The following is a 27,292-nucleotide window of genomic DNA, read 5'->3' as shown; positions in this document are numbered from 1 at the left end:
TGCGCGAAGGGGGTCACAGCTGGCTTATATAATAATGCTCTTCTGTGTATTTCAAGCCGGTCAGTTTCTTTGTTTATATAATAGTTTATATACATACACTTGTATCATACGTTACATACAGATATAATGTTGAAACTCTACATAATGTTTTAGTGTCTTACAATAACATTAAATATTTTTTTTTATAGTAACAAAAGCTCTGTGTTTTTTTTTTCATACTGACACCTCCTATGGTGACGTATTTTGATGTTAGGTATGACGGGGTAACTAAACTATCAGCTTTTTCTTGGGTAGTACTTGGTCTAAAAATTTTGCGAACCACGGAGCTAATTAATTGATCAATAAATAGATGACAGATTAGATTTGCTTTGCTTAATTCATAAAAAAGAAGGTTTCAAAATTTTCCTGATTCAAAAGAGAAAGAGAGATTCACTGCACTGGTATGAATTTGCAGCTGACATTTGTTTAAGCCTTGTTTGCATGTCGGATGTTTGCTGACAATTTCAACAAGTTCACCGGCTTGCAAACAAAGGCCTTATTTTTAATTGCACAACAAAAGCCGCACACAACCGGCGGTGGCAGCAAAAGGTCAACAGAATGAAATGTGATCCTAATCCGCAACAGAAAGTCCCGACATTGAGCTTGCATAGCCAATAGCGCGGAAAAGCACATGGCTGGGTGCGATTGTTTTTTTTTCTCCTCCTCCTTCCCGAGCCTCGCAAAATGTATGAAGCTTGGATGCACCATCTCAAGCCAAGTTCAATTAACATGAGTAACATGCAAAATATCAACGCATCTAATTTTACTTGGCCGCTTTATTTGAAAATGAGATAGCACTGTGGGGTTTCTGTTCTTGCAAAAGAGCTACCACATGCATGCAGCGTAAAGTATATTCATAGTTATGAATATATTTTGACAAGCACCGCATGAAGCCATTGACCTTTCTGCCAACCAACGTGGATGAATGTGCTTGAATGAGACAACTCACGTCATTCTGCGAAATCTCCGGTCTGCCCTGGAGCGATCTTGTAAAGAGTGCAGTTAAAACAGCTGCGATTTAAACATCCGAGTCTTCGGTTACTGGGCACTCCACTGTATGAACTGAGCTCCAGCCTCCCAGTAGGACCAGCATGTTGCTGGGGTCCTGCCGGGGAGCTGGTGATAGCTTGTGACCAGCTGGAGTCTAGTTGGTGTCAACAGCTACCAGCGGCGCAACAACAGCATGTTAGTCTTGCCGTCTGGCTGTGGCGCAGTTGGTCGAGTAAGTTAACCAGAACCAAAGGTTTAGCTGTTTCAAATTTGGCTCCTTTTGCTGCTGGTCTTGCTAGTGAAACCAGCAAGACCAGCACGAAAATACAACATGCCGGTCTATGCTGTTGTTTTTGTTTTTGGTTTTTTTTTTTTGGATTGATTGATTGATTTAGCAGCAAAGAGGCAGTAAACTAAATTGGTCATTGTGAGAAGGATTGGCTTGATGTGACCCTGACCATAACCCGGCCGGCATGCTGGTGTGAAATCCAATTGAATAATCCATCTGATAATAAAACAACCCCCCACCACACGCTCCCTATCCGTCTTATTCTCATTTAATTTATGATGAGGTCTCTTTGTCCAGTTGTGCAAGTTGTAATACAAAGATGATCAACTTTCATTAAGGTAGGTTTATGTGGAAAAAAGCCATTGTGGGAAACCCTTCTGGAAGCCTCCTCACCCGATGTCATGCCAGACATAAAAGTGCATTCAGGGACTATCACGTTGAACCTTTTGAGACTACAGGCTCATGGTAACCAACTATTTCTGGCTTCTGTTGGGTTATCCTTGTCATTCTGAGGACAACACGTGTGGCCAGCAGACGTGCAGCATGGAACAGGACAACAGCCAATGCAGCATGTTCAAGATGCCCTCCTGCTGGGCGGCCCGCCAGCCTGTCAATACGGCATTTTGATGTCGGATGAAAATGAGAGCACCCCCCTCATGCCCCCCCCCCCCCGCAACAGAGAGAGAGGGGCTGGAACAGAGAAAGAGAGGACTCGAAAAGGGAAGAACCCTCGACAGATGGACTCGCTAGTGATTAAAGATGGCGGCGGTCTTTGGTACGGACCACGAAGGAGGATGCTGGAGCCGTAGTCCGGCGGCGGAGAACCGGGTAGCCCACAGGAAGCGAGAGAGGCAGGTAGGACGTCTGGTTCCTTGGCGCGGTTCGTCGTCATCGGTCCATTGTCCGTCTTTAGTGTTGGTGACACGCTGGTGCTGCTGTGTTTGGACTGTCATCAAAAGCAGAGCACATCATTTGATGTGACCGATGAATGTGCATTCGAAAGGCGGCTAGAGACCAACAACGTTTTGATTTCATTGTAGTCTTCCACCTAACCACTGTCCGATGGTATACTTGCCTCTTATCTGATATCTTGCAATTATATCACCGACCTTATTTCATTAATTTATCCGTGTGGAGCTTGAGTTCTATCAGTAGTCGAAATAAGTCCAGAATTTGCTCGATCCCGCTGTTTAATCCACTCTTGTTAATTATGACACATTCAGCCAGGACAAAGAACATCAGCTGGACTCCAGCATATATTTTCTGACAGGCTTTCCCCAGACGGCCAAATTTTTAATATTCAAAGCCAGACTTTGAATTACACACGCAGACACGCACAAACAATGGCTTTAGGTGTCTCTTGAATGTTTAGTTGAAGTTGTAGGCTTTAAGAACATCGCAGTACAGTATTGTTCCGCTTGTGAGTGCTTTTGAAGGAGAGACATCTTTGTGTGCTTTCAGAAAAGAAGCGTTCCTCCAAATATCTTAACGGGCTTTTGTTCATCCATAGCCGAGATAAACCCATTTCATCCAAGGCCTTAACAAATCCACATTGACGCGTGGAACAAAGGCCGATGAGAAGCCCCAATGGGAGGAAAACGTGGAAGCTGTCTGGGACAAAGAATGCGACTCTTTATTGAAATAGTTTTAAGATTTTAAAGCTTCTCTATGCGGATAAACAACAACAACAACAAAAAAAACATCCGTTTCGCTCATTGTGGCTTTAAATGCAGCTTTTACGAAGCTGTGGCAAAACTGAAACGGTTCAGTAGGGCAATCGCATTACTTTCAAGTGAAGGTCTTTGCCACGAAATTAAATACAAAACAGGGGGAGGATACTTTCAATCCGTCTGAATTGAGTGACAACTACAGAGGCACGGTCATAGGCGAATATACGACAATTCCGCCAATTGTTTTACAATACAAGTTCAGAAGCCACTGGTAAGGAAGTATCAAGTGAAAACTGTCTTGTGAATTGAAAAATGAATAAATATATCATACCATTAAAATTGAACAAAGATATACCATTTTTGGTCTTAAGTGACGTTATATACTCTCGAAATTTGAACATGATCCTTTGCCAGATGAATTTATTTCATCATTTTACTGCATAGGGAAGAAAAAGTCGTGAAAATGTGCTATCTTCATATAATTGCTGTTTCTTGTGACATTACTGTGATGCTCTGAATCCAGACTTTTAGCCAATACGTATTGATATCTTCTAATTATATAATTGTTTGTTTTTTTGTTGTTATTGTTTTTTTTGCCATGCATGCCGGAAAACATCCAATTTTATTCGCATGACTTCATAGTGAAAACAACATTCTAAGCCACTTTCACAACATCACCATCGGCAATAAAAGTCAATCCATGTGTCATCCTCAAGACCTTCCAAAAAAATAACTTAAATGTGTACATGGACAGAACTTTGTATGCAGCGATGGCTGTTTGAAAGTGCTCTATAAATACAGTTGAGTTGAGAAATGGATCAGGGCCCGTTAAAAGGAAGACTTTCTTCTCTTTCAGATACAAATGGATGGAAAAGACCAAGTCGGGCGACCTTTCCTTTTCATGGAAGCCAGGCGCATTTTACATGAACCCAAAACATGTCATAACTTTGCTATGGAATCGTCAGTGATTGAACGTACGGCTGGAGGATGCAGCAGGGGGGTGTTCAACCACGAGGTAAAACAGCATTTGTTCAACTCAATACTGATTACAAAGTTCCAATTGTTGGCTGATCATTACCAGAGAAGGGATTTAATGCTGTTCAGCCGTCTTTCTAAACTTTCATGTTTCATGGCATGAAACCGCTTAAAATGTTTGAGCGGGCACTAGTGGTGATACGATGAGGCAGACAAATTCCTGCACTTTGTTGCGCTTGAGTGTTTTGATCCATATACGCCATCAATTTGGCCGCACGTGTTATGCTCGTCCAGCGTTTATCCCGAGTGCAGTAGAACTGTGCGAGTGCTCAGTAGCTGCCAGGTATGAGAGCGGATCTGAGACTGACTCTTTGGCAATATTTGCCTCATTCTGTCTTTCTTTTCTACTTTCAAGTCAAATGGTGACATAATTAAAAGTGCCTGGTGGGCTTTGCGCCGCACAACACAGGAAATCGCTGTGGCGTGTTAAAAGGAAAGCAAAGTGTGACTTCCTTTGTTGTGAAGTTAACTATGAGCTAATGCTAATACATCAACCGACTCCCTATAATCATCCTCAGACGCTCGCCATGGTTGACAATGAGAAATTGAACATGCTGTTAGTTAATGTTGCTTTGACTCATGATGTGAGCTCATGAGACGCTATGCTAAACTACAGCTTTTGTATCTGCTTGCTTGATTATGCACTTATGAATAAATAAAGACAAACACACACAGAGTTGGCGTTTGTATTCAAACCGCGATGTCGAACACAAGGCTGCGTTGGTGGAAGGTTTCCACTGGTGAAAGGAGACTGAGATTCTCTCTTTTTCCATCGATAACTGCTTCAAACAATGCGTATGCTGGAATAGTTGTTTCAGTTGTATTATTTTCAATGCTTTATGTTATGTTGTATTGTTGTTATTTTATGTGAAATGTTCTGGAAAGTGCTTTGATACAGCTACAGCTGTTGTGAAAACGCTGTACAGTACAGTATAAGTAAACATACATTGGATTTGCAGAGTGCCCCTGAAGGCAACACAGTCGAAAGATGGACGACATCCATGGAAAACTCTTGATGCAATTCATCATTTTGGCTCTAAACACCTCTACAATTAATGTGAGTTGAAACAATCAAGATGTGCTTTAGCTGCAGACACCTTCAGCTCTAATTTGAGGGTATTTACATCCAAATCAGGTGAACAGCTCATTCGGGTTCAAGGAGGTGATTGACTTGACCGTTTGGCCGTCCAAATTTTTATTGTGAAGTGCCATCAAGTGAGTTCTGAACCGTTGTTTCATACCCAATCGTTTATTTGGCAAACCTCGTGGTTTTGTTATCACTCTGATGCGTTTTCTTTTAAATTTTCAGTACAATGATAGCTTGCGTCACTGATAGTGACAGCTGTTTGGATCTCATATTGAGAGTTCGCAGAAATATATTCCAAATGCAAATGACACACTTGCAATGAAATCAAGTACCCTCAAATTAAAGCTGCAAGTCTGCAGTTAAATCACATCTTTGTTGGTTCACTTCCAATCTATTGCAAAGGTGGTATTTAGAGGCAAAATGATTTGTAATACAATAAATCTTTATTTATATAGCGCTTTCACAGACAGAAAGACAGTAATATTTGTAGAACATACAATATAGTGCAGTACAGCTGTAGTTGTGGGCAGCGGCAATGCGCCCATTGGCCGATAGGGGCGCCGCGCACCATCTTGCAGTAGACACTAGAAGAGAAGAGAGACAGCCAGGCTGACAGCCGCCGACTGTCCTCTTTGTTACGCTTCAAAACTCTCGCCATCCTCAAGTATGACACCGTCCGAGGCGGCTGCCGGTTCCGGTCCAGATGCCCGCTGCGTTCCGCCGGGCCGAGAAGGTGGAGTATTTCTCACTTTTGTTAGGGGCTCGCGCTGACAGCGGAGGAGAGATTGCGGTAGTCAGTAGTGAGGGGCGAGGGAGGGAGATAAGAGATTAAATGCGTGCGCTGCCGTCGCTTTACTGCTCGTTGGAAAATCCGCTCGGAAATGTGCGTGGAAATGTCCTGAGTGTGCTTCTCGACGCCCGCGGAAGTGTCGGCGGTGGTCTCGCCTCTCGCGCGGACTACTTTATGTACGCGCGGACGGCGAAGGCAGCGCGGACATGTCAGCGGGTGAACAGTGGCACAAAGTTGTGCACTTGTCGGTGTGCTACCCGGAGGCCTGCTGGCTCGCCGTGTGTGTATAATGTGTATACACCGAGTTAGTTTCAGGCGCCCCTCCCCCACTTTGGCCGCCGCTCTCATGTTCATTTTTGACATGAATGTGGCGAGGCTCCTTCACGTCAAAGAGGAACGACTACTAACAATTCCATTTTGTTCCACGTGCCTGCCAGGACCTCCCCAAAAGACAACACCTGCGATGGCAGGTCAGCGAATATCAATGCGCTAGCTTGCGACCGAAGAGCAACCAACGTAGAAAGTAATATGCCAATATAATTGAGCACATTCACAAATTAACAGTTAATTGTGACCCAACATTCACAGTGGAGCAGCCATTTAAACATTGATGCTCACACAACAAGATAAATACAACGTAGAACGCTCCACGTGGCTATAAATGCCCAAATGATTCACAGACCATTACATTTTTACAGTAATCATCCTCTTAATGCACTGCATAAGCATCTCAGACTAGTTCATTTTGATATTAATGCCCAAACTAAAAACTCAAATTCACCTTAGGACATCCATCCATTTTCTATAGATCTTATCCTCACTGGTGTCGTGGGTGAGCTAAACCTCATTCTTGCTGATTTATAGCGAGAGGCCTTGTAGATAGAGACAAAACAACCATTCACACCCATGTCCGTTTTGGAACAGTCATTCAGGTTATAAAACTGAAAATAAGAGTGCAAATATATCACAGAATATTCATGCCCAAACAAACAGGATTCATGCATCATAAAATAGCTTGCCTGGATATCATAAAAGGCACGAATGCCTCTGGTAAAGTTCAGCACGTCAGCCAAACATGCTTCTAATTGTCAAAGTTGTTCACAATTCCCAGTAAACCGCTGCTTTTTTTCACAGTTAGTTTTTAACACAGTCTATGAAATTATGTTTGGTGTGCACACGTGAGGCAAGACAGGCAGTGGGTGTGCCCTGAAGCACTCCGCAATCACGGTGGATTTTTATTTTTTTGGGGGGGGTATTATTTTACGCAGCACAAGTTGGAGTGTGTCAAAAACTAACATCACAAACTTGTCACACTTTCCCAGAGACTCTTGTCAATCCAAATGAAAACCACACCCTAAAACAATCAAGATATGCTCCTTAGCGTCTTTGCTTTACAATTATGCCAATGACGCATATTTGTCCTTGAACGACCTTTCAAATCTTGACACATGCAATGCTTCAGCTGACCGTGCAATAAGGACACATGAAACGCAAATGAAGTGTGATGTAAGAATGAATCACGCGACATTTGAAATACGTGGAGCTAATAGCAGGCAATTTAATTAATGCCCCAAACCTCAAACAAGCCTTTCATCATGATACACCCACTCTAGTGCCAAACTTATGCTGGTTTAAAAAAAAAAGACACATTATTAACTCATGTTCATCCTATTTCCAGACAGAAAGTTGCATTGAGGTCAGGCGGAATCAAAAGTGTACAGGGACTATAGACCTCACACTGTTTTTGTGCACATTTTCAGTAGATTTTATTGTAAATTAAACCCAAAATCAAGCCGGTTTATGATTTAAACATTCAGCACTTGATGCTTTCCTCTGGCGTAATGCTGAATTTGCTTTAATTTTAGTGTTCAGCTCGGAACTGGCCACTTGAGTCCTTTACGAAAAAGCTGACTGCGCAGAATAATAATAAAAATGGGATGCATGCTTATGCCAGAGTGTTGTGGGTCTTATGGATATATTTTTCCCCCTATGCAGGAGTTACTTTCCTGTGGCGTAAGTAGGCATCTGGATCTAGTTGTCGTGTTTTTCGCCCTCAACGGGGACGTTCTACTTGGATGCCAGGACTATGAGCGTGAGCAACCACGGGGGCTTCCTGGTCGACCCGGGTGGCAGCTTCAATGAGGATGCACCCAGACCTCCAGTCCCTGGGGAAGAGGGCGAGCTGGTGCTCACCGAGTGCCACAGCTCCGGCATCCCGCTATCCAGAAGCCTCAAATGTGAAGCGTCCGTGGCCACGCCCAGGCGGCCGGACCAGGACTTGGGCTACGAGCCAGAGGGCAGTGCCTCTCCGACGCCGCCTTACCTGAGATGGGCGGAGTCGCTTCACTCGCTGCTGGACGACCAGGATGGCATCCATCTCTTCAGGACGTTCCTCAAGCAGGAGGCATGTGCCGACCTGTTGGACTTTTGGTTCGCGTGCAGCGGCTTCCGCAAACTTGAAGCCGCCGAGGGCAACGATGAGAAGCGGCTAAAACTGGCGAAAGCCATCTATAAGAAATATGTCCTGGACAACAACGCTATTGTTTCCAGGCAGATCAAACCGGCGACTAAGTCTTTCATCAAAGACTGTGTGATGAAGGTACATATCGATCCGGCCATGTTCGACCAGGCTCAGACGGAAATCCAGACAACAATGGAGGAAAACACCTACCCTTTATTCCTTAAATCAGATATATATTTGAAACACGCTCAGGCAGGGGGAGAGAGTCCCAAACCGTATGCTGATCAAAGCCCACTTCCGGGTCACACAAAGAATCTGGCGGGCTATTTGCCAACATTAAATGAACATGAGGAGTGGAGATGTGACCAAGAGTCGGAAGAGCACCCCGAGTGTGACCTCACGCCCAGCAGCAGGCTCACTCAGAGGCTGCTCACGGAGATGCCATCACATCGCACCGCAGGAAGATTCCAGGAAGAGTACAGGTAACTCCTTAGAGCTTCATTATTTTCCCCCCAAGCTTTTCCTCTGCCAACTGCTGAATTGGAAGTAAACCCCACACCCCTCCCGCCGCCTCCAGAGCTGCCCGAAATGTGAGATGAAATGTGTGTAGTGGGAGATAAGAGGCAGATGGTGCGTGAAGAATTCCAAGTACTTAAATTGGGCTGATGAGGAGGCTGCAGGGGAACTTTCACTTTTTGTAAGTCAGAAGTCACTTCTTGTGCTGCCACTTTGTCTTAAGTCTGCGACTGCTGACTAAATACAGTGTCCTGCCTATCTTCTGGATATGGTTTGATTTCTTTGTCTGCCTTCTTCCCAGTAATGTCACTGTCGGTTATCAAAGATTTCTTCAGGGCACCATACATGGTTCAAGATCAGATTATTCAGATTAAACACAAAGATAATCAGTCTGCTACACAGAAGACTACAGGACTCACAGAGTATGGTAAAACCCCCCTCCATGGTTAGAGTTACGTTCCAGAACCCCCCAGCAATAAGTGAAATTCACGATATAGAATGACACCATAGATATGTTTTCGCATTTATGGCATTTCATTTTTTAAAGGTATTTATAGGCATTTTTAAAGTGATGTCAACCCATTAAAACAAGTATAATATATTAAAGGTGACGTAAACCCCAAAATTATCTTTACAACAATACATTACATGTAGCCCTACTAGTCCAAACATGGCATTCTGATTAATATTCCGTTTGTGAAATATGAGTTAAGCAGTAAAATTCACCGTTTTTTGTCCATTTCAGGGGGCGGCCATTATGGTACTTACTGTCGACTGAAACTGACATGATAGTTGCACAGGCCTCTGGTTATGACTAATCATGGCTCAGCTTCAGAAAACAGGTGAGCCGTGATTGGTCATTAATTTGAAATAGCAGCATTTGGCTTCCTTCGGCCGCAATAAGAATTTCCAACACCAAATAAGAACTATAACTAAACAACACATCTGAACAATGCTGTGAGTTTTCCTAACGGTACTGTATGTTCCCGAGCTGTAAGAGTCAAGGGTAAAACTCTTTTTTGTTGACTTTCAAAAAATGACCAATGTCTAAAATAAATAATGGATACTGTTTGTATTGTAAGAGACTCGCACAGGAAAGTTAAAAGCTAGCAAAGTGAGCACACCGAGAGACATTGCAGTTGCGTGAAGAACACAACCAAAGGCGAGTGCTGCTGCTCAATATTGATAGTGTTTGAAAGTGTGCAAGAGGGAAAAAAAATGTGCACATCTCACCGCTGCAGTGGTTTCAGTCATGTCCATCCAGACTTCTGTGATGTATAAATAATAATGGAGCCACAGGTATAGAGATGCGATCTCTAGTTCAAGAATCAATCATGCTGGCTTTGTACAAAAAGACTCCTCTTGCCTTTCTCTATTGACCTTTCTCTAAACCTCACCTTTTTTTCCGTCTCATAATTCCCTGATGTCCCCTTATTTCGTACTCTGCTTGTTGCATACATTTCCATTATTAAGGGTTGTGGAAGCTGAAGGAATTAGCCGGTTACAAAGGGTTCTCATTGAGCCTTTTTTTTTCCCGTGAGCGTGTGCATTCTAAACAGGAAGGGAGCTCGGTCGAATGCTTTAGGGACATCCAATGTGAATAAGAAAGACAATGTCGAACATCTATAATTCATGCGCGGGAAGCGTTGTCAGAACTATTCTCGGCAACGTCAAGCATAGAATCTGAGTCAAATGAATGTCTCGATGTTCGACGTACAACATTTGGCTTGTTAAAATTTGGTGTACTCTGCAGTCATCACAGCAGCAGGATGATGGCGAGCAATGACTGTATTCAAAATTCAAGCACTTTGCGCGACAAAGTTAGTTTTTAAATTCAGACATGTTCAACATGTGGAAAGGAGAGAATATTCTATAGGTTTTAAGTTGGCTACTTATTATTTGATGTATTTTACTGGTAAAAAGAACATACAGAAATGGTATTGTACCGGGGGGAACACACACTACAGTGTTTATCCAATAATTTATTATATGCAGATACAAACATGTACGCTACAACATGAAGTCCATGTAGCTGAAGATGGGTAAACTTAGAAAACTCATGAAATTACATTGGGATCGCCCTTTTTTAAAGAACAAACAGGTGTTCTAAGATTGACATTTTAAGGTTGCTCCATCCAAAATGTGTTGCTGACACACAGATGTGAAATTGAGAAAACCAGATGCGGGCCTAATCTGATTCTCCTGTGTGCTTAATACAGGAAATTGTGACTCTAAATTATTTGCGCTTTGCAATGAACATGGTCCCTAAGACAGAACTTTGAGGTCCACCGTTGTCAATTTTTGTTTTCACTCCAGACATACACCTGGTCGGGAGCCCGCCGACTGCTACTATGCCAACGCTGGTCATGCATTGGCTCCAGCCACCAGCGCCAACGACAGTGAGCAGCAGAGTATGTCCAGCGACGCCGACACGCTTTCCCTTACTGACAGCAGCGTGTAAGTATTTTATTTATTTATTTTTTTCATTGTTGTTTTTTTCTTTTTTTTTAAATTTAAGTTGAACAAATTTAAGAGTTGTTTATTCATGGGAGTATTTCTGAAAATGTTTGTTTATTTCAGAGATGGCATCCCGCCCTACAGATACCACAAACCTCATCGGCGGGAGATGCACGAGAGCGCTCGAGCAAACGGGCGCGTGCCGCTGCCGATCATCCCCGTGAGTTATTCATGGTTTACCTCCCTCCTCCCTCCTCCATCTCATTTCCCTCTCGGTTTCTTTCAACTGTCTGTCTCTGCTGTATTTGTCTCTCTTCACGTGCACCCCCGGAGATGGTGCATATTTACCGTGTGTGTGTGTGCTACGGGGCCTGTGAGGGAGTATAAGAATAGCGGCGAAGGGAAGGTTGTCTAAACGTAGCTCCTTGCTTTTCGGAAGCTGCTCCCAAGCAGACGAGAAGGCTCCCCCATGACAGCCGGATGCCTCCCCCGTGCAGCTGAGACTGCCTCTCGCCAGCCCTAATTAGGCCGACCAATCGGGAGGCGGTGTGAATTGACTGCATTTTACAGCGCTAATCCTCCCTCATGTGTCCTAATGAAGTCACCGTGAATTAACCGATATGAGGAATGTTAAATCACCGTTAGATCGGTCTTCAAAATTCAAAGTCTTGTCTTTTGCACAATCTCGCAAAAGGTTCTGAACTAAAAATGTACTAAAGTCGCAATGTCTCCCCCCCCCCACCCCACCCCTTCCCCTTTCCAGCGCACCAACAGGATTCCGAAGGACATCCACGTGGCGCCGGAGCGCTTCGCCGCCGACCTGATCCTCCGCCTGGAGGGCGTCCTGAGAGAGAGGGAGACAGAGGAGCGACTCAGGAGGTTGCGACTGGTATGTCCGTTCCCTTGTTGCCCACAAAATAAGCTGCAAGTCCTCTGTTAAGTTCCAGTGCCTTAGCACACGAACACCATTCACACAATGTGAAGCCTTGTATGTTGCGCATTCAGTGAGAGAACTATCTCTCAAGACAGGCATTTAAACCGATAACATTTCATAGTTTGCCCTTCCGGCAAAGTTTGCCCGTCCGGCACCGGAGGCGCCAGTCAACATGCATTTCAAGTTTTCAAAGGAGACTTCAATGAAATTAATGAGGCCAGCTATTAAGAGCAGGCAAAATAAATAAATAAATAAACGGCGTGACATGAATCACTTGGCGAGTTCTGTCTTCGGCCTGCCGGCAATTTGACTTTGTGCACCAATCAGATGGAGCACCTGCGCTTGTAAGCCGGGAACAGCGTGGCAGCCGTTTAATGTCACTTGAGTGCCAGTGAAATGCACCTCAGTACGCGGAGCCAAGTCTTTGGTTTGGTTTGGATCTGAATGAAAAGTGGAAGCGAATAACACGCACGCTAACTGGTACCTTAGCCTTGGATTCTGCAATATTAGATTCCACTGTCTCCTCTTTGCCCTCAATTCCCCCCCCCCCCCCCCCCAAATAAAATTCATAGATACTCCATTATTTTGATGTGTTTGTTTTGAAAATATACATGATGCACATATGTATCGGTCTGGAATATTTTTTATTTTTGAGTTCTAATAGTTAATGTTGAAGGGGTAGGATCGAAATAATATTGACTTCATCCTCTTTTTCGGAGTAGCAGTACATGTTTAAATTTGTATTGTAGATTTTTGTTTTGGTTTGGCAGTACTTTTTTTTTTTTTTTTTTGGACTAAACGTTCAAAATAATCTTCCATCAATGTTACTCTACAGTCTCCACCCCAATGATGCCACACTTTCTCCTCGTAATGAAAAATATTAAACATGATAATGTTAGCTTAGCAGTATTTTGCTCCACAGTCTTCAGTTTTCTGCGTTCGTACCTGCATAGAAAATCCAGTTGTCAAAGATGGCAAATTGGGGCACATTTTCAAGAATCATAAAACCACTATGCATGGATTGACCCCCAAGTGCAGACCACTGGCGGTGGTGATGTTTTTTTTTAGTTTTGTTTTTTTAACTGGTGAAATGCTCCCATCTTGTGGCGAAAACGCATCTCACCCAATTGAGGCTTCTGTGACCATCCTGGTTTAAAAATAGAATAGATGTCCTTTTCGTGTCAATGTTTGGTGACGATACAATAGCACTGTAATATCAAGAATAAAATATAGAATAGAATAAAACTATACGATAACCTATACAAAATAAGACACAGTCATTCTGTGCAAATAGTAGTTCGTACAAGTAGACGGCGACTTGTGTGAGAAATTCTATTTAATATAATTTAATATTTCAATGTAAAACAAGTAGCAGATTACTGGAGTGACTGTTGGCGATCATTTTAAATGTACATTTCCCACCAAAGGAAGAGGAAGGCGACGAAGGCTTCCCCGCTGATGTTCACCCACAGAACTACGCCGACTACTATGGCCCCTTCCTGAGAGACGCCCACGAGGAGAACCCCGAGAGCATCCTAGACGAGCACGTCCAACGTGTCATGAAAACTCCAGGTTGCCAATCACCCGGAACGGGCCGCCACTCTCCCAAGTCCCGCTCACCGGAGGCTTTCAAAGGGACGCTGCCGCCGCCCTGGGCGGCTCCGGGTAAACATCCTTCCAGGCAAGCTGTCAAGGGAGAGTCGGGTCACCACTGCAAGCATCACACCCACCAGTCGGAGTCACCTTGGGGCGTGGCATCCACAAACATGGAGCATGGAGCTTATGGGTATGTTTATTCAGGTTAGCCTATGGTGTCTTCTTCTTCCCCACCCCTCACGAAAGATTGTGCTTTCATGCAGGAGCAAAGGTGGTGCACAGTGTAGACGAGCATTCAAGCGTGGGGAGGAAGCAGCAGCCCCCGTGGAAGACCTGGAGAAGAAGCAGAAGATCCTCTTGTGGCTAATGGAGGGACAGAAGGAGATGATCCGACACAAGAGGAGCCCGTACGGGTCAGTCACGATATTTGTTTTGTAACTTTCCAGAACCTTTTGGGAAGATCTCCTTGTGTTTTACTACTCTACATTTCACATTGGTTTAGCAGTGAACATGGCCACTCGCAGCTCATCATTCTTGCAGTGATCATTTCTTCATGTCAAATCAAGAACATTTTTCGATGCCTTTATCTAAATGCCAAATGCCACCTTCATTAATTTTTGGATGATATTGGTCTTGCATCCCAGTTTCCGTGTATCTGCCCATGCAATGACAAGAAAAAGTTTTGAGTTCTTTCTGCCCAAAGATGCATTGATGAGCTAAAAACCAAGTCTCTATCTTGTATTGTAGTAGCACCGCTTGCTCGAGGAAGGTCCCGGGCCAGCCCAGCTGCTCTTTGGACAACGTGCAGCCGTCGCATCCTTTCATCCAGGACCCCACTATGCCCCCCAACCCCGCCCCGAGCCCTCTCATCCAGCTGGAAGAGGTCCGCCGGCGGCTGGCAGAGGAGAAGATGATCAAATCTGGAACGTTGCAGCCCAAGCAACGGTGAGCGGACGCAAACCTATTCATTGTTTTACAGTCCCCTGCTTTATCCAGGTTGACCGACTGTGGGCCCACTTTGTGGGAGAACATCCAAAAACCTGGAGTCGAGTGGATCTGGAAAATTTCCACCAAGATAAAAATAAACAGGGGTTCACTGTTCACCACCCAGACAGAATCCTTTTTAGTAAAGGAGCGATGAAGGTGGAGCGCGTGTCTAACAAAGATGGCGGTTGTTGGCTCCTTCAGGTATGTGATGGAGGTGATCCAGCGGGGTCGCACTGCACTCAGGCCTTCATTGTTCCCGCCGCTCAGCGTAGTGCCCGCCGTGTCAGACTGCGAGCTTTCCGAGCCCGAGTACGTCCGCTCGCGTCCTCAATTTATTGTCCTTTACCCCTTCCTGCTTTTTTTTTTTTTCCATGACTTGAGATTTCATTTTTCATCAATTCCACCATTGCTGCTGTGATGCCTTTTTCCAGCAATGACTTTCTTTATTAGTTTTTCTGAAAACGACTCCGTGGGATATTTATTGCATTGGCATGCTTGTGAACAACACCCTGTGAACATCCTCACGTGGCTCGTTATTAAAAATGCTGCACTTCACTCGCCCATCAGTAGATGGCGCCTAGTTACAAGCATCCCTCACCTTGTACTTTGGTTGTTGTTGTTTTTTTCGCGCCATACATTTACATACTTATGACGCTCCCATTTGTCTGTTTTTTTTTTCTTCTAAGCTTGCACTTCTTTCCCAACTATAGCTAAATCCCTTGTGCTTTCATGTGTATCCTCAGGCACAAAGCGACTAAAAAGCAATCGTGCAACAGCATGACGGTGGCGTACTACTTCTGCGGAGAGCCCATCCCGTACAGGACCTCCGTCAAGGGCCGGCTGGTGACGCTCGGACAGTTTAAAGAGCTGCTGACCAAGAAAGGAAATTACAGGTCAGATCTAAATGATTTTGTTTTACTCAGCTGCGCAAAATACGAAGTCAATTTTACAGAAGAGTGTATCTATAAATTTGTAACATTTTGAGCTCCAACATTCACCATGTCCGAATGAAAAGCCTCCTTCTCCTCCTCCTCCTCATCGGCAGGTATTATTTCAAGAAGGTGAGTGACGAGTTTGACTGCGGAGTGGTGTTTGAGGAGGTGCGCGAGGACGATGCCACACTGCCTACCTTTGAGGAGAAGATCATCGGCAAAGTGGAAAAGATCGACTGAGACGCGGACGTGAGGAGGGGAAAACGCATGAGAGCGATCGATGAAGGTGAACAGGAAGTGGGTGGAAAGCAAAAGAGAAAGTGCTTCATGGAGGCGCATGATGTAGCCTTGTAAAGTTTACTTATGAAAAGCGCTGTCGATGTTTTTTTACGGTGTAATCACTGGTCCTTTTTAAAGTAACCGCACTTATTGTGATTCTTTTTTTAAATGTAATGATACCAGGTGTGTACAGTTTGTGGTAACCAATAACATTTATATCTATTTAACTACCGGTATTTAAAATTTGATACCCTATTGAAGCCCCCCCCCCCCCCCCAAACCCCCCGATGAAGACGATCACAATCCTTTTTAAGAGGATTCTATTTATGACTTATTTCTAAATGCCACTTAAGTGTAATTTATTATTTTGTAACATTTTAGTCAGGCAGCACTTTGGGCGCCTCAGTTATGAAGACATGATTTGGGGGCTTCTTGTAGCAGGTCCATGATTGGGATACATTATTCCCCAAAATTTGATAGACCACCCTGACGGTGTAAAATTGTTATTGTGTTATTGGACCATTCCTTTCATTTCACCCAAGTGTTGGTAAAATGGCCTCTCACAAACACTGCGAGGGAGCTGTCCAAACAAAATTGCAATTGTAGATTTGAACATCTATGCAAGCTGCTTTCAAGTTATTATTAGAATTGGCCTGTTTGAGGTTACGGTCATCTTTTCCATGACATATCGTATCACAGCATTTTTGAATGAAGGCTTATTCCAGCAACAAAATAAGTGCCTCTCATTTTGGTGCCTGGAAGGATGGTCTCCTTTAAAAGCCTTCTGAAAATGAACGCAGACTAGTTCAAAACTGTTTTGGGTCATTGTAACAGGTGGGAAGCCTCGTTGACGTTCATTGGTCAACATCCGTGACATTTGTTACGCTACAAAGATGCAAAGCTGAAAGGATGCACATGTTAAAAACAAATAAATGTATCGCTTGAAATTATTTTGACCACTTATGGAGGTGATTGAGGGCAATACCTGAAATAGATTTTTTTCCTTATGACAAGCCTGTGTTGCCTCAAAACGGGTTTTGAAGGCAATAAAAACAAATTATCTACATGGATGTGCTTACTATTTGCTCCATGGCACCCCCTATAGGAGTGGAGGCTCATTAACTTGACTGGGGTAAACATCCATACGTTTTTTTTTTTTCCCCCCATGCCAAGATGACTGATGAATGTACAAGCTAAAACACACACACAAATATTGGTCCAAGCACACTCGCGCCAACCCTAGTGCTTGAGGGATGTCCTGGATGGTCGATCTTATGAGACCACGAAAGTGGGAGTTCTGGGGTTGTCACGGCAACAACCGTGCCCATTTTCTTTTGAGGACAAGCCAGTGTAGCATATCGCATCGACATGATTTTCAGAGCTGTTATTTTGAAGGTCAGTTAATTACATATCAGGTTTGATTAACAACAACAACAACAACAAAAAAGCTCTTCATTTATAATCTTCATTCATTCATTGAAGCTTGTGGCGTAGGAGGTGAGAATGTGTCGAAGTTCACATAAGAGAAGTGTGCGAATGTCACAAAGTCTAAAGAAGGCTCAGAAATTGTTGTTGAAGGACACGGCGGGACGTCATTCACATCTTGGCGTGAAGTCTAAGCCGCTGTTGATGTTGATGTAGCAGGGTAGGAAAAAACATGTGATGGAATGTCCACAAAGCTAATGATTTAGATACACGATATAGCTAATATATTTGTCATACTTTAAGGAAATAATTTAATTTATGGATGTCACTTTTCATGATTTAGTCTTTTGTGAGAAGCCCTTTTATTTTCAAGCTCCCAAAATGTCATTCAAATGCATCAGTGACATCAGAGTGCCTTTTTATTGTTATTGTTATTATCATCATTATTGTTACTACTATTATTGTTGTTGTTTTATATGTAAATGTCCGCAACATGACGTGTCATCAGCCAGCAGCCCAGTCAGAACATTCATAACTTCCGAAGAGAGAGGAGGGGGAAAAAAAAAAAAATTACCTGGACAATAAAACCATTCAATACACCAACGCTGGACTATGCAGTATAATTACTCAATCGTATTTGCTACTACTCCATTGATGTGTTTTGCTTTTTCTTGGGCTCTTTTATGACGCCATGACACAATAATTGAAATCAAGGTTAAACAGGATTTATACGTGACTAAAGATGCCGCAACATGGCGACAAAGGACTACTTTTGACTAAATGTAACTCTGCAACTTCAGCCATCATTTATCCATCCATCCATTTTCCGAACCGCTTGATCCTCACTAGGGTCGCGGGAGGTGCTGGAGCCTATCCCAGCCGTCTCCGGGCAGTAGGCGGGGGACACCCTGAATCAGTTGCCAGCCAATCGCAGGGCACACAGAGACGAACAACCATCCACGTAGGGACAATTTTAGTGCGTCCAATCAGCCTGCCATGCATGTTTTTGGAATGTGGGAGGAAACCGGAGCACCCGGAGAAAACCCACGCAGGCCCGGGGAGAACATGCAAACTCCACACAGGGAGGCCGGAGCTGGAATCGAACCCGGTACCTCTGCACTGTGAAGCCAACGTGCTAACCACTGGACTACCGGGCCGCCCATCATTTACCATTACAATATTAACAGTTAAATATGTTAGCTCAAAAAAAAAAAAAAAAAAGACCAGCGTGTCTCTCTCACACACACACACACACACGTGCTTACTCCACACAAACGCACGTGCGTAACATTGCTATTAAAGCAATCACTTTTAATGGACTGCCCCTCCTCGGGTGGAAAATTGCAACTGGAAATGACTCATTTAGTCGTCCTTAAAAACCCTCTAAGGAAAATGACCGTGCAGTTGCCGGGGGCGACGACACGGCCCGCTTCCCACCCAAGCCTTGTCAGAGTTATCAGCTGGGATGTTTTTCGTAAGGGGCCGTGTCATCAACAAAGTCGTCAGGGGCAAATGAAGACACCGGATTTTTAGTGGAAACAAATTTCAAAGTGAATTCACCGTTTTTGACACAAATACAAACAAATACAACCTTTTTTTTAAATGTTCAGGCATATAATTAATCCAGAAATAGACATTTGCTACACTTATGATGCGTTCCCATTAATTGGGGGTGTAAAAATCGATATTTTGAGAATTCATAAATCGCAATAATAGCTAAATTTTAGTGCGAAAAATGTCTATGTATTCAATTCCAATTGTGCCATTTGGAATATTTTCCATCTTAAATTCCCTTTGAAATTTAGCAGAAACTTTCAGGAAACTACCCTTGAAAAGATACACCCCTTTGCAACGCCGCTCCACAAGATTCAATTTTCCATTATGCATTTATGCCACCTTAGAAGTACAATAAAGCGCCTACGCGGTCACAGTAAATGCATCAAAAATGTCCACTTTGATGTAAATGGAAAAAACAAACAACACTCCTGTTCGGAACAGTCATCCTTTGAGAGGAAAATTGTTTGGAAATATACAAAAAAACAAAAAAAAAAGACAAGGTTGAGGTAGGCCAAAGCGCGCGTAATTACACTGACATGTCGACGGAACATTGGCAATATAGATTTTTGTTCAAGTGGCAATGACTTCAGTTTCTTTTCCAATATGCAGAAAATATAACATATTTTCAAAATATACACACCGTGAACAAGTGCACTGGGGAACACATCCAAGTAAGTAGATCATAAATAACACCAAAGAGAAACATGCTCATGAAGGAAAAGCAATTACGTGTGCAGATTTATTTTGTAATCGTAATAATAATCCAGGTATCACCACAACACTGGTATCACCTGATTATTAAAATGTGTACGTAGAGTATTATAAAACTGAGGTCGCAAAATAAGAAAATGATCAGTATTTCCTTAATTTGCATGTGTAACACAAAACACAGTTCATTTCAATTATGCACAATGTGTGATAGCACATGTTGCAATATGTGAAACGTGTATTTTGGTCAAAATGTCACCATTCAAAAGCCTAGACATTTTTTCAAGAAAATATGATTTAAATGTTTTTTTTTTTAATACTCAAAGTTCTGTGTCTTCTTGGTGAGGCGATGCAGTTCGTATAAAGTGCGGATGATGGTTAAGGCCAAAAATGATGAAAGCACTCGGGTGTTAGGTTCACTAATGCAGCCAGTTGGGAACACGTAAAGTCATTTAAAGCCATCGTATGTTCAATTTGACTCTTTATAATTTGTATATATTTTGAAACGAGTTAACTTGTAATACAAGACTGTCTTTTAAAAGGTATCTCAGCTGACTCATTCACACCAAGACAATTTTAGCTATATTTGAGGACAACTATGTTTATTTTTTTTTTTAATTTAAATCGTAAACATAATGCATTTATAAATACAAATGGTCAATAATAAATGGAATAATTTACAGGGTCGGCTACACTTGCACATACGGGATGTAATGAGTGAGGATTTTTTATTTAATGCAGTCTATGAAATTTATTTTAATTTCTAATTAATTAACAGTACAAAATCATTATTTAAAACAAATGGTACAAGAAATAAATAAAACACAGATCTTATAGAATATATTTTTCTTTTCATGACTTATGACATATTTTGTGGTTGTTTGTGAGGATTGGTCATTAGACACTCTGTTCTGTGGTAAGATATATTGTATGTTTTTGTTTTTTTTAACGACACCCCTGCTTTAGCTTGTTATGGAGGCTGCTGCGTTCCAGTTCAACTGGCTCCAAGATTAACACACACACACACACACACACAGTCATGTTGTCAGAGAACACATCACATTTACATGCATGTGCCTTGGATGTCGACATACACGCACATTCTCTCTGGATTGGAACCCCCCCCCCCCCCAAAAAAAAAACAGTTCACTGTCAGGGTTTGCAGCATTTGCTTTGCAGCATTGTGTTTCGGGTTGTGTCGTGTGTATTCTGCACACAGCAGCATATAAAATCTGTCATCCAGACAGAATAGACATGCACAGACTTCTTCATTGATTTCTTATTTTTAAAAATGGATCTGCCTTGGGAGAGGTAACACCGCGTGTGTGCCTTGCATTTATCTGAGACAATACGTTTTGTTTTGTCACTTTTGTGGTTAGTATGCTTGGTACGTGCGCTTCACAGTTCTGAGCTTCCTCCGACACGCCCAGAACATATTTCTTGGGTTCATTGACGGCAAAATAGTCCAGTGGTGATACTTGTTTGTCTATATGTGCCCTGTGGTTGACTGGCGACCAATCCAGGTTATACCCTGCTTCTCTCACAATTTTTGGGCAAGGGATGTTCCATCCCATTTTTTCATACCGATACCAGTACTGATACCGCTCGTACTTCAGATATATCAAATTTCAGTTAGCTTGATTTCTCTCTGACACACATGATTTGATTTTTTTTTCTTTAATAAGTATCAGAGGCTCGTATATGAAGGCTTCATGTTACCCAATACCTTTCAGTAAGACTGGTATCGGCCCGACACCTGGTATCTCCACTTGCCCACCAAATAGAAGCTAGATGGATGGATCTGTGAATGGTTCTTTGCCAACAAGTATCTGTGCTCTGCAATTTGGTGGTCCACCATTCTTGCCAAAACTCAGCTGCGATATGCTCAAGATCACTTATTGAGGACAAGTGAGGTTAAAAAACTGGTCACGAGACTGCACGATCCGGGCCTCGCAGCTCCAAATGAACGCAAAGCCTGTGGTTCTCCCCAGTATGCTCAGGTTGGGTGCTGAAAGGGCAAGTTGAGGGTGACGGTGGCCTCCCGGGGCTCGGCCGGCCGCCTGTTGGTCATCTCGCACTCGTTCTGCCTGGCATTCTCCTCGTTCATCTGCGACACCTCGGTGGAGGCCGCCTCGAAACCCGGCACGGTGTTGGCCACGTGCACCACGTGGACCTTGTTGCGTCCGTTGTTGCTGAGCAGGCAGCTGAAGACTTTCTTGAAGCCTTTGCGGAAGTGCTTGGAGACCAGCGCGTACACGATGGGGTTGACGCAGGAGTTGGCGTAAGCCATGCAGTGCGACAGCAAGCGGAAAGCGTAGGTGACCTGGTTGAAGGGGAAGTCGCCGTACAGGTAGCACAGGATGACCACGTGGTAGGGCAGCCAGCAGATGCAGAACAGCACCGTGACGATGATGATCATCTTGGTCACTTTGCGCTTGGCCCGCTTGGACTCGGACATGCCATCCAGGGGGTCCACAGCGGTCCACAGGTACTTGATGGTGCGCGTGTACGACAGGCTGACGATCAGCACGGGGATGACGTAGCCGAACAGGAAGGTGCACGTGTCCAGGAGCTTGCGGTCGTGCTCCTTCCAGCCCGGGATGCAAACGGTGCTGTTGGCGAAGTCGATCAGGTGGTAGTAGCTGAGGTAGGGCCCGGCAAACACCAAGGAGAGGCCCCAGATGGTTACCATGGCGACCACTGCGTTGCACGGCGTCCTCAGCTCTCGGGAGCGCAGCGGGTAGCGGATAGCCAGGTACCTGTCGACAACCTTTTAACGTTAATTCAAAGAAGTTGAACTCAACCCTTGTCTTAGCGGCGACGCCGATAACACCTTACCAAGTAATATTGGATAACATATACTTGTTAACCTTGCACCTTATGCAGTTCATAAAGTAACTTGGAATCAAATTTTATTTTCAAAATCAAGTACAGAAATAATATATATACAACTGTATATAGGGAAGACTGGGGGTTGTCACGTTGCAATTATCTTCTCCACGAGAGGGCGCAACTAAAATGTTGAATCCTAGTTTTCTTCTTATATACGGGCAAGCGTTTTATGCTCTCTAAGGAGAGAACAACACATCGTGTGTTGAGATGAGTGCGAATGAGCCATTTTGCACAACCAAAGTAAAAAAAAAAATATTGGCATTTGTTTGGAGAAATCCCCTTGAAACGAACAAGAACTGAAAGAGGCCGCAGAAAAGACCTGGAAAGGCATTTCAAATGAAGAAATCAAGTCCCTGGGGTGGGGGCTACGAGGAAGTCGCATTGGTAAGTCGCATCTCATTTATTTATAATTTTATGACAATAATCACTTTGTTTCTTCTTTTTCTACTATGTGCTGTGTTTAATTAGTTCCCTAATTCGTTCTGAGCCCACGTTGCTTTTTGTATGGTTATTTAATTTACGTTTCGCAAAGTGAAGGTTTTTACAGGTCAAGTTGATAGGAATTGCTTGTCTGTTGCGCAGTTATGTCCGAGAACCAATGCAACTTCACCTATTCCTCCCGCCATACTGTGTTGCAGGTAATGTTTGTTTCTTTTCGGTTTTACTGTATATAGTTGTTCGTATCGTTTTTCATTTGGTCACTTGTGTCACTGGTGTGAGCCCGCAGTTCGTCGCGGCCCCCATTATTGTTCGTTGCGCAGCCGTTTCTGCTGCGTCTGATGCGTTTAGTGACATCATGTAAATAACAGCGAATGTCTTTTTCTGGACAGTTACGATATGATCACCCATGTTGTGTATTTTGTTTTGTCATGGACAATGTTTTGTGATTGGAGAGCTAAGAGGAAGTCGCATTGTTACGTCCGAGACCCAATGCGACTTCACCTATTCCTCCGGCCATACTGTGTTGTAGAGCGCCAATCAAAGAAAAGCCGCAATCCATCGAAGTGTCTGGTGTTATTTAGACGACAGCGATTTGGAACTATAGACCGTCACATATGGGCCAGCTTCAGATCTCAAGGGCGAACCTCTCCTTGCTTGTGCAGCCTAATGGGCATGTCAAATTTGCAACACACATCGATCAGTGTGCTGCAAATTGAACTGAGCTGTATTGACTGAGCTGACAAGGCGGGTCGCTTTGCACTGCCCTGGGATGATATTCAATTACGAATCCGGGCATCTCAATGACCTCCGCTTAATCGTCTTCTGTCAACAAAACATCCCACTTCCTCCTTCAAATGAAAGTGACACAGCTGTAATCATCTTTTGTTGTGTGCTATTGGAATCTTTAGTTTGAAATATGTCAATCTAAGTTTGATGCTCCGTCATATCGTATGTCAAAAACTCGCCATTTTCATCAATGTTAATGTCTTGAGATGTGCAAAATGTCAGCCAAAACCCTCATGAGGGTTTTTATTTTAGTACTCGTGCATGACAGATTTAAATTAGCAAATTTTTCGCCGGCCCGATTTGTGTGCGAATTTGGTGAGTTTTTGATCAATTTTGATGGAAAATTTGAGTTTAAACTGTGTGATGCAATCTGCGTCTGCAACAATGGCAACCTTGTTTCTTTTCCTGTGTTCAGGCTAGTGGGGGCGCTTAGCGCATCGACCTCACGGTGCAGAGGTTTGATTCCAGCTCCCTCCTCCCTGTGTGGAGTTTGCATGTTCTCCCTGGGCCTGCGTGGGTTTTCTCCGGGTACTCCGGGTTCCTCCCACATTCCAAAAACATGCATGGCAGGCTGATTGAACACTAAATTGTCACCAGGGTGTGAGTGTGAGCACGGATGGTTGTTCGTCTGTGTGTGCCTTGCGATTGGCTGGCAACCAGTTCTGGGTGTGCCCCGCCTACTGCCCAAAGACGGCTGGGATAGGCTCCAGCAGGAGCCTATCCAGGAGGAGCGGATCAGAAAATGGTTGGATGGACAATATGGACCTTGCAGCGGTCGCTTCTCGGACCCTAAATACAAACTCGGGATACTTTTTATTTTTGGAGAGAGTACAGAGGACAGCCACGACCCCCCCCCCCCCTCCCCCGCGCCTACCTGTCGACGGATACGGCAGCCAGCGTGAAGCTGCTAGCATACATGGTGAGGTTGATGAAGAAGTGCACGGCCTTGCACATGAAGGAGCCGAACATCCATCTGTCCAGTGAGTAGATGGTGGCTTGGAAGGGCACGCAGAAAATGATGAAGAAGAAGTCGGCCACGCTCAGGTTGAGGATGAACAGGTTGGTGGTGTTGTAGCCCACCTGGCCGCTGCGCAAAAGCACGGCCAGCACCAAGCTGTTGCCTACCGTGCCCAGCAGGAAGATGAGCGAGAAAACCACCGACACGATCACGCTGGCTGGGTTCAACGAGTAGCTCTCAGATGCGTTAGCCTGCAGGCTCGGCCCGCTCAAATCCTCCATGTCGGACATTTTGCAAATCTACAACATAAAACCGGAAAATAGGCTTCAGATGATGACGTGAACTACGTCACATTTAACTTTTCATCCACACGTAGTCGGTTCCGAATGACTGTCAGGCATGTTTGAAGTAGTTTGGTGAGAGGAGAATCTAATTAAAATACAACTTTAGCCCCTTTTGTCCACGTGCTATAAAGCTGATGAGCTTAAATGTATTCTACCTACGCTATAAAGAAATGGTAATCATTTTTTTGTTATCCCTCTTATCAGATTCGCCCCCCGCAAAAAATCTAGCACTTAGAAGCGAAAATGAAAAGCAGGCACAAGTGAGCCGACAACAAGACGTAACGTCTTCATCACAAATTCTCATTTCTTTTTGTGCCACTTGAAGAGTCGCAGTGGATTTGCAAAGGGCTCTCAAATGGCCACTCCACGCAGCGAAGCTCATCTGAGCTACGCCTTGGAAGTTTCCCCACGGCAGGGCTTGTCTGTGGTGCTCTTGTTGCGTCTCCACAATGGAGGAAAAAATAAATAAAATCGCTCCCAAAGCATTTCGTATGTGCTGGCCCGCGTGAGCTTGTTCAATTATGTTTAGTCTCATCAGGATGAATTCCACTGGCAATTCACGCTCACGACGAGTTGCTCGTTTTTAGTCGTTTTTTCGGCTAAAAACGCCTTACTATACATGGTCGTTTTTTTCGGCCCAAAACGGCTTACTATACATGGTCGGGTTTTTTTTCGGCCAAAAACGCCGAACTGTACATGGTCGTTTTTTTCGGCCAAAAACGGCTGACTATACATGGTCATTTTTTTGGGCCAAAATCGGCATACTTTTTCGGTCAAAAACGCCATAATATACATGGTCGTTTTTTCGGCTAAAAACGCCTTACTATACATGGTCGTTTTTATCGGCCAAAAATGGCTGACTATACATGGTCATTTTTTTCAGCCAAAAACGGCATGCTATACATGGTCGTTTGTTTTTGGCGAAAAACGCCTTACTATACATGGTCGTTTTTTTCGGCTAAAAACGCCTGACTATACATGGTCATTTTTTTTTTCGGCCCAAAACGCCTAACTATACATGGTCGTTTTTTTCGGCCCAAAACGCCTGACTATACATGGTCATTTTTTCGGCCCCATACGCCATACTATACATGGTTGTTTTTATCGGCCAAAAACGCCTTCCTACACATGGTCGTTTTTTTTCGGCCCAAAACGCCTTACTATACATGGTCATTTTTTTTCAGCCAAAAACGCCATACTATACATGGTCGTTTTTTTTCGGCCCAAAACGCCTTACTATACATGGTCATTTTTTTTCAGCCAAAAACGCCATACTATACATGGTCGTTTTTTCAGCTAAAAACGCCTTACTATACATGGTCGTTTTTTTCAGCCCAAAACGCCTTACTATACATGGTAGTGTTTTTCGGCCAAAAACGGCTGACTATACATGGTCATTTTTTTCGGCCAAAAACGGCATACTATACATGGTCTTTTTTTCGGCCCAAAACGGCCTACCATACATGGTCGTTTTTTTCGGCTAAAAACGCCGAACTATACATGGTCGTTTTTTTTCGGCGAAAAACGCCTTACTATACATGGTCGTTTTTTCGGCTAAAAACGCCTGACTATACATGGTCGATTTTTTTTCAGCCCAAAAACGCCTTACTATACATGGTCGTTTTTTCGGCTAAAAACGCCTGACTATACATGGTCGGTTTTTTTTCCGGCCCAAAACGCATTACTATACATGGTCGTTTTTTTCGGCTAAAAAGGCCTTACTTACATGGTTGTTTTTTTTCGCCTTAAAACGCCTTACTATACATGGTGGTTTTTTGAGTTAAAAAGGCCTTACTATACATGGTCGTTTTTTTCGGCTAAAAACGCCTTACTATACATGGTCGTTTTTTTCGGCTAAAAACGCCTTACTATTATACTATGTCGTTTTTTTCGGGCTAAAAACGCCTTACTATACTATGTCGTTTTTTTCGGCTAAGAACGCCTTACTATACTATGTCGTTTTTTTCGGCTAAAAACGCCTTACTATATACTATGTCGTTTTTTTTTAGCTAAAAACGCCTTACTATACTGTCGTTTTTTTCGGGCTAAAAACGCCTTACTATACTATGTCATTTTTTTCAGCTAAAAACGCCTTACTATATACTATGTCGTTTTTTTC

The 27,292-nt window shown here is 43.6% G+C and overlaps 2 protein-coding genes across 3 annotated transcripts; one reads left to right on the top strand and one right to left on the bottom strand.

The window, feature by feature from the left end:
• The first annotated feature begins 3,879 nt into the window (after nt 1-3,879).
• Nucleotides 3,880-18,090, top strand: axin1 (axin 1). 2 transcript variants are annotated; one of them, XM_086132576.1, is made up of 11 exons: nt 3,880-4,003; nt 7,896-8,843; nt 11,194-11,334; nt 11,458-11,554; nt 12,098-12,223; nt 13,696-14,054; nt 14,128-14,277; nt 14,612-14,809; nt 15,053-15,160; nt 15,595-15,744; nt 15,897-18,090. In XM_086132576.1, exons 2-11 carry the CDS (start codon nt 7,987-7,989, stop codon nt 16,021-16,023), a joined length of 2,313 nt encoding a protein of 770 aa, XP_085988702.1. In that variant the 5' UTR covers nt 3,880-4,003; nt 7,896-7,986; the 3' UTR covers nt 16,024-18,090. The 2 variants fall into 2 exon arrangements, with proteins under 2 accessions (XP_085988702.1, XP_085988703.1); XM_086132577.1 differs by lacking the exon at nt 3,880-4,003 and adding an exon at nt 5,525-5,843.
• galr2b (galanin receptor 2b) lies at nt 18,088-25,137 on the bottom strand. Its single transcript, XM_086132579.1, has 2 exons — nt 24,746-25,137; nt 18,088-22,511 (listed from the first exon to the last, which is right to left on the bottom strand). Exons 1-2 carry the CDS (start codon nt 25,117-25,119, stop codon nt 21,749-21,751), a joined length of 1,137 nt encoding a protein of 378 aa, XP_085988705.1. The 5' UTR covers nt 25,120-25,137; the 3' UTR covers nt 18,088-21,748.
• Nucleotides 25,138-27,292: the final 2,155 nt, after the last annotated feature.

Source organism: Hippocampus guttulatus, chromosome 16 (genome assembly GCF_054856545.1).
Source record: "Hippocampus guttulatus isolate MCC_2025c chromosome 16, RoL_Hgut_1.0, whole genome shotgun sequence".
NCBI classification, from domain to species: Eukaryota; Metazoa; Chordata; class Actinopteri; order Syngnathiformes; family Syngnathidae; genus Hippocampus; species Hippocampus guttulatus.
Note: the sequence above shows the minus strand (reverse complement) of the source record. Positions and strands in the feature narration are given on the sequence as shown.

Coding starts and splice junctions, on each gene's coding strand:
- galr2b (XM_086132579.1), bottom strand. CDS start 25,119: ATGTCCGACATGGAGGATTTGAGCGGGCCGAGCCTGCAGGCTAACGCA. Junction 22,512..24,745: donor GCTGCCGTATCCGTCGACAG/GTAGGCGCGGGG, acceptor GGTTGTCGACAG/GTACCTGGCTATCCGCTACC.
- axin1 (XM_086132576.1), top strand. CDS start 7,987: ATGAGCGTGAGCAACCACGGGGGCTTCCTGGTCGACCCGGGTGGCAGC. Junction 12,224..13,695: donor GACTCAGGAGGTTGCGACTG/GTATGTCCGTTC, acceptor TTCCCACCAAAG/GAAGAGGAAGGCGACGAAGG. Junction 15,161..15,594: donor TGCGAGCTTTCCGAGCCCGA/GTACGTCCGCTC, acceptor GTGTATCCTCAG/GCACAAAGCGACTAAAAAGC.